General features: G+C 43.9%; 1 protein-coding gene across 4 annotated transcripts in view; it reads right to left on the bottom strand.

The window, feature by feature from the left end:
* LOC142587065 (monocarboxylate transporter 3-like) overlaps positions 1–14430 on the bottom strand; it is a 37564-nt gene that overhangs the window by 2054 nt on the left and 21080 nt on the right. For all 4 annotated transcript variants that reach the window (XM_075697951.1, XM_075697952.1, XM_075697953.1 and 1 more), the window contains 3 exons: positions 12840–13121; positions 12078–12221; positions 7686–8663 (listed from right to left, as the gene is read on the bottom strand). In XM_075697951.1, the coding sequence (XP_075554066.1) occupies positions 7686–8663; positions 12078–12221; positions 12840–13062 (1345 nt within the window). In that variant the 5' untranslated portion in view covers positions 13063–13121. The remainder of the gene's footprint in view (positions 1–7685; positions 8664–12077; positions 12222–12839; positions 13122–14430) is intronic.

Consider the following 14430-nt stretch of genomic DNA (forward strand, 5'->3'; position numbering starts at 1 on the left):
ACTTATCAGGGAACACAATTTACCAACACAAGCAAGATTGCTACGCCCTCTCGCTGCTTCAAGAAGAGTCGCTGGCACACCTGGCAAATGAAAACTACTGGAGATTGCCGCGAGACAGTTACCGATGCGTAATTTTGGTTTCCCCATCAAAGACCCACATAATAATTAAGAAAGGTGTTCCTCGTCTGCACTCTGCTTAACCGTTCAGAGTAAAACAAAGGTACTCTAGCTTTATTGCTTCTCCTCTTACACACAGCTGAACTGTTAGTGATAATGTCAACCTCGAACTTCATTTTGTTTCAGCGCTGTCCGCAACAATACGGATCGAGAGCACGAGATGGGCGCTGAAGACGATAGCAGTTAAAAACTCGGCGTCTGCTACTGTGCGTTGCACACTTCTTGGAAATATGTTTGTACGTGTCGTTACACGTTTCCGCCACGTGTTTCGTTTAACTCTGACGCGAGATGGAGTTCCGAGGCGGACCTATACCCTGGCGGCATATCTACAATGCCGTGTGACGGAGAGGCTACGACAACGGCCAGTGCAGCCGTGACCCCATTTACTACAGGCACTCACTCTCAGCCCCGATAGCACCCAGTCAAAAATAGGCTCACAACTCCACCCCCACGGATAAATAATTCTGAGCGACGCTTAAGCGCCGCTAAATAACTTTACCGAACATGCAACCTCTACAAAAACTCTGCCGCTAGCTTCACTACGCTTGCAGACTTTGTTTTTCTGGGGATTCCTAGCCATTATGACATCGGGGCAGCACAATGTTTAATGTCGGAGCACGCGTGGGGCATGCTGAAAATTACATGCAGCTGATTCTACTCTGCCTGGCTGTTTAGGTCAATTGTGCCTCCGAATAATGAGAAATATGTGCGTAGTGCATCGGTTCTCGCTCCAACAATCCACATCGCTTACTACATAGGCACCGTATTTGGTTAGGGTGATGGTGTACGTATTTATTTTTGAAAGACACAAGGATAACACAGAAAAAGCAAAGGGGGAGCGTAGCGAGAGAATGCCTGTGGTTGGCGAAATCTAACATTTGAGAACACTCAAATAATTTGAGCGCGCGTGAATCGTTCGCGATACACTTTCATTGCCAACTTTGGCTGCCATGACGTCAGTGCAAAGGGAACAACCTCTCGTGTTCGCACGCGTGTTGAAATCACCCCCCCCCCCCCTCCGTGCTTATATGATACGCATTCTGTGGGTCTTTGCGAAGAAGCTTTGGCCCGGGAGCTCCTTCCAAACTTATCGGGCCGAAAAAGATCATTTTTCTAGGCGACCACTGCGCGAAGCCTCATCAAGTTTGTTGCCATTAAAAACCGGAAATGAATGTGTTTGGTCAGCCATAAATTTTACTGAAGCCTATTGTAAACTACCAAAATCCAAATTTATTGGACATCAAGCTTACATGTCTAACCAAACAATCAGATATAATATATATCCTCGAAACTGCGCCTAATATTACACCCTAATCAGAGAAAATAATGCATGACACACCCTTCCTTAATACACCGATAATTTGTGTGTAAGTCTTTCGAAAAGCTTTCGTAAACTAATAATTTAGCAACCATTCAAAATATATATTCCAAATGCTTATGCCTTCAATGAGCACCAAACTCATTTTGCGGCACTGTGATATCTTTCTGTAGTGCACTTGTTGATATTAAATGACGCGTTTTGAATATTTCAAACCCAACCGCTTCTCCAGAATTTCTTATATACTGGCTCGGGGAAATAGCACACACAATAGAAATGGAAACCCGCCGTGGTTGCTCAGTGACTATGGTGTCGGGCTGCTGAACACGAGGTCGCGGGATCGAATCCCGGCCACGGCGGCCGCATTTCGATGGAGGCGAAAACACCCATGTACTCAGATTTAGGTGCACTTTAAAGAACCCCAGGCGGACAAAATTTCCGGAGTCCTCCACTATGGCGTGCCTCTTAATCAGGAAGTGGTTTTAGCACGTAAAACCCCATAATTTAATTTAATTTAATTCTTTAGAAATGGAACGCGAGGTGAATTCTAAAAACGGTGAAAGCACGGCATGAAATACTAAGGAAAAAAAAAGCTTGCTGATCTCGCGTACTGTGGGAGTCCCTTTTGGCTAGCTGGCACGACGACACGGGCATCATGATAAACAAATTATAGTTTCGCATGTAACGTGAAGTTGCAACAAAATAGGTTGCGAAACAAATTGCACAGTAAGCCCTAAAGTGTATACTGCGGCGTTTTTAGGACGGAATATTAGCAGGCGCAAGGAATCAATCTTCCTTCGAGAAGCAAAAATAAAGTATGTGCCGCATTCATTTGCGCAATTCATTCTACCGGTGCTGAATTGAAAACAAAAAAACTTTGATGTTCCCCCTCCTCTTACCTGTCCGGACTTAGCCACTTTTCTCTACTAAAACTCCCCTAAAACTTCTTATTGTTGGATTCATTTGGATTTTTTTCAAACTGAGATTGGGCTACTTTATTAACAGCTTTCACGCTATCTTTCTCGAAATGAAGATGACTTAAGCGCCATCCAGTAAACGCGATCAAAAGCAGAGCGATAGAAGAAGTGGACATAATGAAGGCGAAGACGACGTCTTTTATTATTGTGATTACACGTAAAAGAAAATATAAGACGGCTTCCGCAACCGAGAAGGCAACATGCTAGAACAAGAAGGCAGGGGCACGATCTTTATTGAATACAAATATACTGCGGGGGCATTAGGCAAATCATGGTCGCGGCTGGCCTAATCCTCCTCCTCACGATGAATATTCTCCGCTGCTGTAGAATATCGGCTGGGCGGCTTATAGCGTAAATGTTCTTGCGAAATCATACAGATTTTTGAAAAAGTATTTAGCTTTCCCTTTCTCGTTTTTGCGTTTGATGAAGGGCGTTCCTTTGTATGATGCCATTTTTTGTATGTACTATCGCAGTGAGCATAAGGTACAACGTGCGAGAGCATGGCGAAAGCAGCTGCCAGGTTTAGGTGCGCAGTCGCACCTAAACGGCGAGGGTTTTGACGTTCTTGTTTCGAACATTACCCTTCAACCCTGATTTCGGCCTTCCCGCCCCCTAATCCAAGTTTAGTTTGTAATATATTGGTCTCACACAAACGATAAGAAGAAGTGGGCACCAGCTTTTGTGGGAGCTATGTGCGTCATTTGTTGTTATACACGTTTTAACTGGTGAAGTGTTGCAAATAAGAGGCAGCGAGTACTCAGCGAAATTAATGATACATGTATTGCAATGACACGCAGAGTCAGGAAGGGTAAGTGTCTGCACTGAGTGGTAATACAAAAAAATCTGGGGCTCTGGAACGTAAAAAGTGTTCGAATCTGGTTTATTTCTGACGTGAAATTTACGTAACTGCAGATGCAGTCATAGGGTGATGACCCTTAGCGTCTTTGAACAGCCCAGTGAAACGCTGTCCTCGCTTATGGAACCGATAACGTTTCGTGGTCGGTTATTCTTCTAGCTTCTCCGTTCTTCGTTGGAACCTAAAATCTCTCGAATAATGACCGGCACATATGATCAAACGCCGGCAGGAAGTGGTGTCGACCAGATGGCCTTTCGAATGATTTATAGCTAAACGTTTATATCTAAATGCATGAGAAGTAAAGGAAATGAATTACAATGCCAACAATAAAGAAAGCAGTCTCTCAGTTTGCGACCGTCTCAACTGCTGTTAGAATGCAGACTGACACGGTGCCTCATTGATCGATCAGCAAGTCTTATTACTGCAGGCCAGACTGCCTTTACCCTTGTGCGAAACCTCACTGACCTATCAGCAATCCTGATTTCATCCCACACTACTGTATGATGCCTCCCTTATTGATCATCAAATCTGATAACAGCGCAAACTTCTTTAACGTACAATATACGGAGCCTCACTGATCTCTCAACAATGCTGCATGATTTCAGCCCAGAATGAGGGACAAAACCTCGTCCAGGTCAATATCGGTCAAACAGACAACGTGAAAGGGTGGCAGAGCCATTGGCCCGTCCCACTGATGCAATGGCCAATGAGGCCCAATAGGGATGTCCTTACTCCTAAGACTAAAGGCAAAGAAAAGAAAACAATTTTATCTCTTCCTGCAAGCACGTGGAGCTTTCTCATTTCCACGTAGTCAGTCACGGATTAAGGGAGAAAGGGATCAAGGGAGGCATGCAAAATTTACTGCCACGTCATTTCAATCTCACCGGCGTTCCTGCCCACCAAGAAGTTCGGGAGGTCCACGGCAACGCAACAGCGCGTACACCACTCTCACTTGAGATTTGCTCGCGAGCACAATTCATGACCATTGGCGGAATCCGAACCCGGTGTTTTCAAGACCGCGTTCCCGAATGCGTTCTAAGCATCCGTGACCGCACCTCAGCTTCACGCACTGTGACTCGTCCCTCTACACTAGGTGGGCTTTTCTTAGCACTCAAAAAAGAAAAGAAAATTCCTTCGGTTGCCACTCGGACGCGTAAAGGAGTGGATCCCGCACAGAATAGTACGTGGACTACTCGTGACGCGGTGAACATATACGAGACAAGCATGCGGCCTTACAGCAGGTGACTTTGTGTTTGCTTTCCAAGCGATTAGCGCTGCTTACGTTGACAGGTTTTTCTGATATAATTGACTAACAAGAGGCAATGAGTACGCACAAGATGAGAGGTTTTGGAGGGGCCTAGCTAGCGCAGTGAAATATAGACAACAGGTTGATGAGGGTGGTACTGGCGTCTCTGACTGGAGCGTTTTCCGTCCGCTAACCATCATTTACTGCTAGATGATCACAACGGTGTGCAACCGAAGTGTAGAAAGGACGGTATAATGAATGCTCAGCGAAGAAAAGATGGCAGAATGGTTTCTTATACGTTGCGAAAGGGTTCCACAGTCTTATACTGCCACGTAAGAATTTCTATTACGCGCAGACAAATTCATTCTCTCTGGCAGCTCCGAGTGACCAGAGCTACAGGGGCCAACGGGCAGAAATCTTCCATTTAATTTTCAACAGGGCAGTCCGTGGCTATTGCGTAAAAATTCAACTTTGTACCGCATATTAATGCATATTTAATGTGGGCACGTCGCCCTGACGTGGTGTGTTTTCGCGGTTTGGTGACGCCGCATGAAAGTCAGGCGAAGCGGACACATCCCGAAAGCTTGTGTCGCATACCGCAGAACTAACGGCGAAAAAGCGTAGAACCGGAAATATTTTTTTTTACTTATAGAGGAATGGGGGTTGCACAAACAAAATAGAAACGCTTTGGAATAGCTTTACGTTATAGCGCCTTTGTGTGACGACACTTCGAGGGACCATAGCTCAAGCTTAAGATATTTCAGATCACGGAAGATAGCTTTCATTTCCAGATCCATAAATGATCATCAGCACGCAGAATAGGTAGGTGGGCACGGTTCTGTTCGGAGTTTTGCCGAGAGACAAAAATTTCGTCGTCAAGGCTGCGAGAGAGAGAGAACGAAAGCAGCCATGAAAGGGCAATGTTCGAAACAATAAAAGAAGCACCCTGGCACTATAGGTTGAGAACGCAGCACCACTGGACGTCGCCATCCAACATGGAGGGGCGACACGCCACGCGTTCGCTCGTTGTATTTCATAGTGAACGCGATGGTACTGCTGTTTGTGTACTTATTGGTTATGACCAGGTGGTTATCGCAGCGTTGTAAATAGTGTGCGTACATACACCACACTATTCACTGCAATGAATGGACCTTTATAGAAAAAGAATGGAAGAGTCCCCTAGAGGTAGAATCCTAGACTGAAATATGTTGATCCTCATATATATATATATATATAATTTCCTAGAGTTCCTTTTGAACCATAGTTAATTTTCCCAACGCTTTGCTTGGCTTTATTGTCTGTTGATTTACCAAATTGATTACCAAATATTGATTACCTCGCTTCTCGTTCTTCTCTTTCATTCATAGCGTGTGCCTCGTATCTGGCAGCCTTGATGAGCTGTAGGGTAATTAGTTAAACACTTAATTAGTGAGTTCTTGTTCAGTAGTCGACTACGCATCTGTATTTTTTTTCTGCAAGTAATGTCCACCTCTTCGATTAGACCCGCGCATGTAAAGAGCCAGTATCTAAATATTCTTGAAAGTGTTCGCTTAAACAGTATTATATATATATATATATATATATATATATATATATATATATATATATATATATATATATATATATATATATATATATATACATGAGTGTGTGTGTATGTGTGTGTGGCACTCAACACTAGTATGCAAAAACACTGCGCAACTTATCAATTGAAATTATGTGCATATTTACAGACAGAGATCATTCCATTCCCTTACTATCTAAAGAAAAGCCGAATCGCGCAGTGAGGCACTTTCAAGACAATATTGATAAATTTTCCGACTACGGTATCTTCTTTTGGAGAGGCGTGGTGACGGTCAACTCCACTTTTTCTACCTAATCCTGTTTGAGAATGGTATATGTTGTGAAGAAGGCTCAGCCATTTTCTACGGCATCTTTCAATACTGCCATTTCCGTTTCAGCTCACAGTCGGTTGCAGTGATGTCAAGCGTCTCAATAGCATTTCCTATTACAAATCTAAGCCAAATTATTAACCTCTCTAAGCGTCTCAGCTAATCAATAAAAGACATGCGTCTTCGAGTATCGAGCTACATGTGTTAAATACAGCTGTTCGAGATTTCCTGTTAGTCGACAAACGTTCTCGTGCTCGAAGCCTAAACTTGACTCATATTTCTAACATGTCTGGACGCGCGCACACCAGTAGCTCATACATTTTATGTGTATAAAGAAGAATAGAATAGTTTCATCGTGTTGCGCCTGTAATGAAAATGCGACACGGTGCCATTACTGACGACAACAGCTATACCTTTGGAGATCACATAGAGAACTTCACTAAAACACCGCCTCCCAATGACAATCCTCTCTTGTCTTTATAAAGCTGAACCACTGAGGTTAAGGAAATGTGATTTGACTAAATGACGGCGGAAATGCGTGGGATTTTCTTTCAGGTGTAAACCACGTATATTTCTAGTCAGCTATCATTGTGTGTGCTCTTTCTTTTGGTCGCAAATAGTTGTTATATGATATCAGTCCCGCTTGAAGCATATTGAACTACCATTTTCCGACAGGGAAGCTAGTGAAAGCGCTCACTTTGTCGGCATGCGGACGTCCATGGCATTAAAGAGAGCATCGGTTCATTGCGCGGGGGATACTTGTTTTAATTCCACCATTGGGTACTTATGATTCATTGAGATTTTGAATTGACGAGACAGATGCCGATTAGCCAAAAATATGGGAAGTACACGAAGCAACCTGCGTATTGAAATCGTGTTTGCACCGGCAGCTGCCGCCATTCATTGTGCATGGAGAATAGGCTACAACACGCTTTTTTTCAGGTGTGTCTAATACTCGAAGCCATTCAGGAAAAAGCTGTGCAGGCATCTTAATGCCACGTTCGCGTTATACAAAGCGTGGCTTGGGGAAAAAGTGATCTTGTAGGTTATCGTGCTCTGCCCTGTCGCCTCCTTCCATTTTGTTTGGGAAGAACACTAGAAATAAGGCTTTTGTTTTCATTAAATTATCTTGATGTCGCTTCACGTCTGAAAAAAATATGTGGCAGGTTCTTTTGTACAACTGGCATTAAGGATTTCAGTTCGGCAAGACTTCACTTACCAACAAGAAATGGTCTTGTAAGCACGACGACGCCACTCCAGAAGGACACGCCACCAAGCAAGAGGGGCATTCGGTCCATCCCAAAGTCTTTAACGAGAAGAGGCGCGAGCAGAGTGATCCTCAATCCATTACTGACGCCAAATAGCGCAGAGGAAGCCAGCATTAGCGGGAAATGCTCTAACCACACAAAGAGTTCTAGCGCCAAGAATTGGAGAATGTATCCGATCAGCATAATACTCTCTAATGATAAAAAACCAGAGTCGATTATCAGGCCACTTAAGGGCCTCGCCACAATGTCTGTCACTGCGAAGGCGTTCAGGAGAAAGACGCCGCTGGATGGAGCGATCCCTCGGTCCACGGCAATGTCCACAGAAAGCAAAAGAAATGTCGACATTCCTAGACCGATGACAGCGAAGGATATCGCACTGACGGCGAACGGCACGCTGGCGAACTGTCTCACAATCAGAGTAAAACTTGGGTTGGCTGTGCTGTCCTTGCCCACTGATTTCTTACTTGACGAGAGTAATGGGACGGTCTTGAGGTCGAAGTCGTCGTTCTGACGGAGTGGTACTTCTGCGAACTTTGTTTGGTGCATTGTGCTGTTCGGCGTTTCGGCGTCGTCGGGAAAGCACCCATTGAGCGTGTCATGTGCAGTCAGCAGATGATTATTCGGAATGTTCTCCTTCTCCTTGATGAGACTGTGCACCGTTTCGCCGAGAGAACGCCTTTTCGGTTTTGTCCACTCGGGACTTTGGACCGCGAGAACCGGAGGAAATGAGTTTAGAACCATACCACCGAGCAAAAGGAAGGTGCCGTGAACCCCGTAAGTTACTCGAACTAGCTCAGCCAAGGGTGGCAAGTACGCGCTGTTGATACACATGGCCGTGTAAATTATGCTACACGCTGTAGCACGGCGTTTCTCGAAGTGCTGGGACACGATGATGGTAACGGCAACGTGAACGCCACACACCGCTGTTCCTAAAAAAAGAAAGAAAGCATACAAGATAGGTGGATTAGATTACATGCCTTGATGCCATAGGGAAGCAGTAATATTTCGTTCACAGTCCGTTCAGTCACTCCGCGCTACCACCTCACATATGCGAGTTTGCGAAGTTAAAAATACTTTTCACTCGCATAGCTATGGTAATGCTTTGGTATGAATTTACACTTAAAAGCATGACATTTCCAGCACAATGTTCTAAAAAAGCAAGTACAAACAAGGAAATAAAGGCAACTACTCGTAGAAAAATGCCATGTTTTTAATTCTCTTCTTACAGCGTTCCATGCAATATGTTAATAGTTTATCTCTGTAGCTGTAGATGAGGTACATGACGCCATGAGGTAGACGTCTTCTGGTAACGAGCTCCTTACATCTGGCATCATACGAAGCGACGTCATACTAATGAAAAAGCGGCAGCAACAGTATAAACAAAACTTATCGCTGCTTAAAAGATTATGAGGTAGCTTAGCGTAGAGTGCAGTAGTGTGCACTTTTCCTGTAGGTATTTCCAGTGCACAAGATTGATTAATTTCTTGTGCTTTTGTGCAGTTGCTTCTTATGCTCGACTTGTTTTATAATGTTCATGTATTTTTTTGATTTCATTGTACATTGATTATCTTCGTTGTTTTTGTGATGCAGACCGAATACGTTTGATTTGTATGGATTAAGGTGTCCTAGTAATGCGGTCACTGGCGTGTGTTCGGAATGTGTTCTCGTGGCATGTTGTTAGAAAAAACCTGATCTTGTGTAGTATATAAGCCCATCTACTTGGACTAGAGTTATGGCTAACAATATATGTAAATAAAAAATAAAATATATCATGACAAGTAAGATATATATACAAGGTGCCAAATAAGGGACGGACGGAGGAAAACAAGAAAGTACAGAAGTCAGTATGCAAATCGTACTTTGTAAGTAAACCCTTCCTTCAGTGGATAACATGCCATGTTATATCAATGTTTGAACTACACCATCTGCCTTTTCGTAACATTGTCGCACCGCTCCTTGTATTTTGTCCGTTTCTCTTCATTTACGTAGATAAGTAATTCATATATGCGTTTATCAATTGAACTTTATTTAGACCACTTGCTCAGCGCAATCAGTACGCTAACAATTTTAAGTATGCTACTAAATCCATCCCTGGGTGATTGTCATCTTTTTGTAAATATCCTGGTATCTCTTGGGCAATACCCGCCGTGGTTGCTCAGTGGCTATGGTGTTGGGCTGCTGAGCACGAGGTCGCGGGATCGAATCCTGGCCACGGCGGCCGCATTTCGATGGGGGCGAAATGCGAAAACACCCGTGTGCTTAGATATAGGTGCACGTTAAAGAACCCCAGGTGGTCAAAATTTCCGGAGTCCTCCACTACGGCGTGCCTCATAATCAGAAAGTGGTTTTGGCACGTAAAACCCCAAATATTATTATATCTCTTGGGCAATGATATTGTATGTACATTAAAACTATTTGGCCTGAGATATTATTATGCTTTTCCGTCTGGTTCATGGAAAATTGATAGCATTAAAACTCGGATTGCTTCACTCTTTCTGGTGCTTGAAAGTTAGCCAAGCAAATAAAAAACACGCAAGGAGGCGCATGACACCAAACATCTAGGGCGACTGTCCTACTATCTCAAACGACGTTCTGAATAAAACGATGACGTTTAAAAGCAGCTACGAAACGTTATTGCATAAAAAATTCTGCGGTATTTTCCATGCATTGGCGCGCGAGAGATTGCCTTGGAAAAAGGCAAGAAACATATAGAGTCACTGCGTGCGCAAGACGCAGTCACGGGGTTTTAGGCTTGCGATTGGCCCGCTACTTCTCATATAGCACGCTTCCTCCAACTTGCCCCAAAATATTTGTGCGAATAAACGCGGCGCCATTCCCTGAAGCGACTGCTGCCGCATTGACTTCTACGTTACCCAAGGCTGGCGTACGCAAAGTTCCTTGGAGCGCCAAACATTTCAAGACCTTATTCTCAACTCTTTTAAAATGAATAGCAACCTTTGCCTCTTTCGTCCTCCGTTTCCGTGGTCGGTGGCTGTCGGTGGTCCGCGGCTGATGACCGATGGTAGGACTAGCCATAGAAAGGAGGCGAAGGATGGGCGTGTCTTCTCGCGCGACCGTGGTACGGGGAGGTGCGGGCCAGATGCCGGTGGGAAGGCGGGAAGGGAGACTGTCGCGTGTGTGGTTTCTTTCTTTCGTTCGTTCGTTTGCTCGGAAGATTTAGGTTAGATTGACAGTCGTTTTCCATGGTTTCGGCACATTTATTTTTCTGTACAAATATTTATGGGTTTTAGAATATTTGTGGCTCATTATTCACGTCTGCTTCACCCGCCTTTCCTCGTACTTTTTTTTTAATTCTTTGCTGCTTTCCCACGTTTCGTACACATTTTTTTTCTTTTTAGAACGGAGGGTCCCGTTGCAGTCATTGACTTTGGCACCCTCGTCTGCTTACTATTTGTTATTTACTCATTGTTTTCTTAATGAAGAATAAACTGAAATTGTAACTGAAGTAATTGGGACGGTCTTAGTAATGCTGCACAATATTTGTCCCCCTGGGCAGCACTTGCGTCGTCGTTCACAACGATCATGGTATTTCGACTGCAATAATGGGAAAGTGCAACACTCTGTCCAGATTACTTATCATATTGTGATGTGTGTGAAAGGAAGACAGTTATGGTTAGGCTGGATTTCGATAAGCGTTATTAGCCAACGTTTTCTTCTTTATTACAAAACTAGCATGGCAAAGAAACTAATGAGCCGAGGGATATACTAACTGGATGCCGCCCATATCCGTTTATTTGGAACATTTGTACGTGACAGTTGAGGCACTGGTAATAGTGAGAGAATATGGAGAGGAATTAAGGGCTACCCCATAACTGGGAAAGGGGAAGAAGAACTCGAAAGGTGCAAAATAATGAGGCGAAAGAGAGAGGACGGCGAGAGGGACTGAGAGAGGGAGAGAGAAATGGAAAGCAAAAATTAGGGAGCCTAACGAAGGAAGTGCTCGATTGGCCAACATGCCCTTTGGGAGGGAGAGACGGTGAAGCATGTATAAGAAGAAACTGAGGTAAGAAAATGCGAAAGTGGCCATTAAACAATGAAGAATAAAGTGCAAAAGATAAAATGCGGTCAAAAGTGACGAAGTGAAACTGACCATAAATTACAAAACTGCTTGCGGCACTGGGCACCTCAATTAATGAGAGCTCACGAGGTGCGAAAAGGGAGCGTTGCCTTGACGTTACGCTAGGATGAAACGCGCATAAGTGGTGCGTGCTTCATTCTACGCTCACAGCCAGGATAGTCTTGAGCTAATTTTGACGTGATAGACCCTGATTGAGTATATTTGTTTAACATGAGTGTCACAAAAGAAATGAGGGCTCGCTCACCGTGGCAAATTCCAAACAGGAAATTTAGAGAGAATATGCTCTCAGCGAAGAAGCAAGCGCAGGCTGAAGCGCCTGCCGTCAAGCTCGACACGAGCAACACGACTTGACAGGAGCATCGGCCGCAGAGATACCCCATGACCGGACCTAGAAAGAATAGCTTTCAGTGAGGTTACACACATCATAAATCTTCGCTATAGCTATTCTTGGCAAAGAATTTCTGCCAATGGTCCCGCAAATGTCCCCACTCCCTCTCCATTAGCCACAATACTGTCAAATAAGGAGCCATCTAAGCACACTGCCTCCCTTCTGAAATGTAGGACTGCGCCAGGGTAGTCGCCGAATGGACACCACAGACTCTAGGAAGTGCGAACTTTAGCGCATTCAACATAGCTGGCGAACTCATGAACTTCTATCTATGTACAGTACTCGCGAAAACAAAACACGACAGCTAGACCTGTGCGACAGTCGCAACAGTCGGGTTTACGGTTAACACGCGATCCGCTCAAGTGCGACCAGAGGCAGAAGTCCTGCATGAAAGGACGCTGCCACCTTGGCGGCATACAACAGTGTAATAATTTTCTTCCACGGGTGCTCGCGGGCCGCATATCGCGAAGCGTCTCGCGTATCGGCCGCGAGACGCTTCGACTATCGCGTTTCATTCCGGGAGTACTGTATAAGCTGCAATAATGTTAAAGTGCAACATTCTGTCCACATTACTTATCATATTGTGATGTGTGTGAATGAGAGATCGCATCAACGCACCTGCCAAGAAAGCCAGACTGTGGGTCAGCACAAGCGGCCACGACGCTTCCTGCCTGCTCACATCGTATGTCTGAACGATGCCATAAAACAGCACACCCACCGAATGCTGCGCAGTCAACGCCATGGTCAAGGATAGGCTCAGAAATGCCGCCGTCACCCAGCTGCGTCTCGAGTCCAGCCCGAACGATGGGTCGCTCTTCAAGGAGTCCAAAGTCAGCGCCATGGTTCCGCCACTTGGTGTACACCGTAGCTGATGATATTGGTTATTGGTAAAATGGATACCTGTTAAAAGATTGATCCTACGTTACAAACGGCGTTTGATTACTTTTCTGGTGACAGTTAGCCCATGCGTTCTGGCCGTAAAAATTTTAAGCGATTACTTTTTAATAGTCGAATCTGGCAGTTTTTTTTTACCGCATTATTCGTCATCAGTCTGTTAATGCCCGTTCCTATGTTAATCTCCCACGCTTGCTGGTAGCATTTGAACATGCAGGAGTTTGAATATTCTCAATAATTTGCTTTGTTATTTGTTATTCGTCTGTGCTTTCAGCATACATGTATCTCTTGTTTGATTTTTTTTTCCTTTTTGCGTCATATGTAACCAGTCCTGCCATCTTTTTCAAAATGTAGCAGATAAACCTAATAAATGAACAAAATAAACGTCAAAGAGTGTACCGAGCGGTGCAACTAACCAATAATTCTGTTATCTCGATCATCGGTGCCAGTCAATCTTCCGTTTCAATGGTTTGAACAAAGATATTCGTTAGTCGGGAATGTAATTAAAAGCAGTGCACCCCCTGAGAGGCAGCGAGTTATCCTCATTCAGAAACTGAACTGGTGCACTTGAACAAGGACTGAAAAGAAAGCAGTCACGCAAGCAGAAACTCATCGGAATCTGACATTACGATCTTTAGCAACCACTTCCAATAAAGCCGCCTTAACTTTACCAATAAATTTGAGAGGTCCATGTTTGAGGTAAATGCCTGAGTGCACTGTTTTCGAAGATTTATGAGCCGATTTTTAGCAGGAGTAGTATTAGCATGTTCATGACTCTTCTGGATAGATAGAAATGAGCGCTGGTGTTCTTTGTGTAAGCATGAAATTTTCACTATACACTTGCCTTTGGAGGCGTACTTTCTCACGCTTATTTTTTAACGACCCCACTTTAATGTGCATAAAGGCAGAGTATATCCTAACGTTTGCACGGTTTAGAAAACCATGAGCCCTTGCTTATTCCTGCTAATAAAGCACCAATTTTAAATAAGACCACATTATTGCAACTGTTTGTGGCAGTGGATGAACACTTTATCTTTCCTTTATTTTCGTGCTTGGGCACTGATGAGTATTGATTAGCTGATTATGTAGCGACCTGTTGAGCACCTTTGTTGTGCTACGTAGTTTGTTAGGAACGTTGTAGTAAAATAAAATAGGATATTTTACGAGAAATGCATTACATATATTTTCTGAATGTCTCTGTTGCTTCTTATAAAACAGCAAATATAAGTAAAACGTACAATAACTGTAATATAAATATGTATACAATATATAAATATAAATAGTAAATATTTAGAAAGAAGTATTCCAATGAGCA

This window comes from Dermacentor variabilis, chromosome 7 (assembly GCF_050947875.1).
Source record: "Dermacentor variabilis isolate Ectoservices chromosome 7, ASM5094787v1, whole genome shotgun sequence".
Taxonomy (NCBI): Eukaryota; Metazoa; Arthropoda; class Arachnida; order Ixodida; family Ixodidae; genus Dermacentor; species Dermacentor variabilis.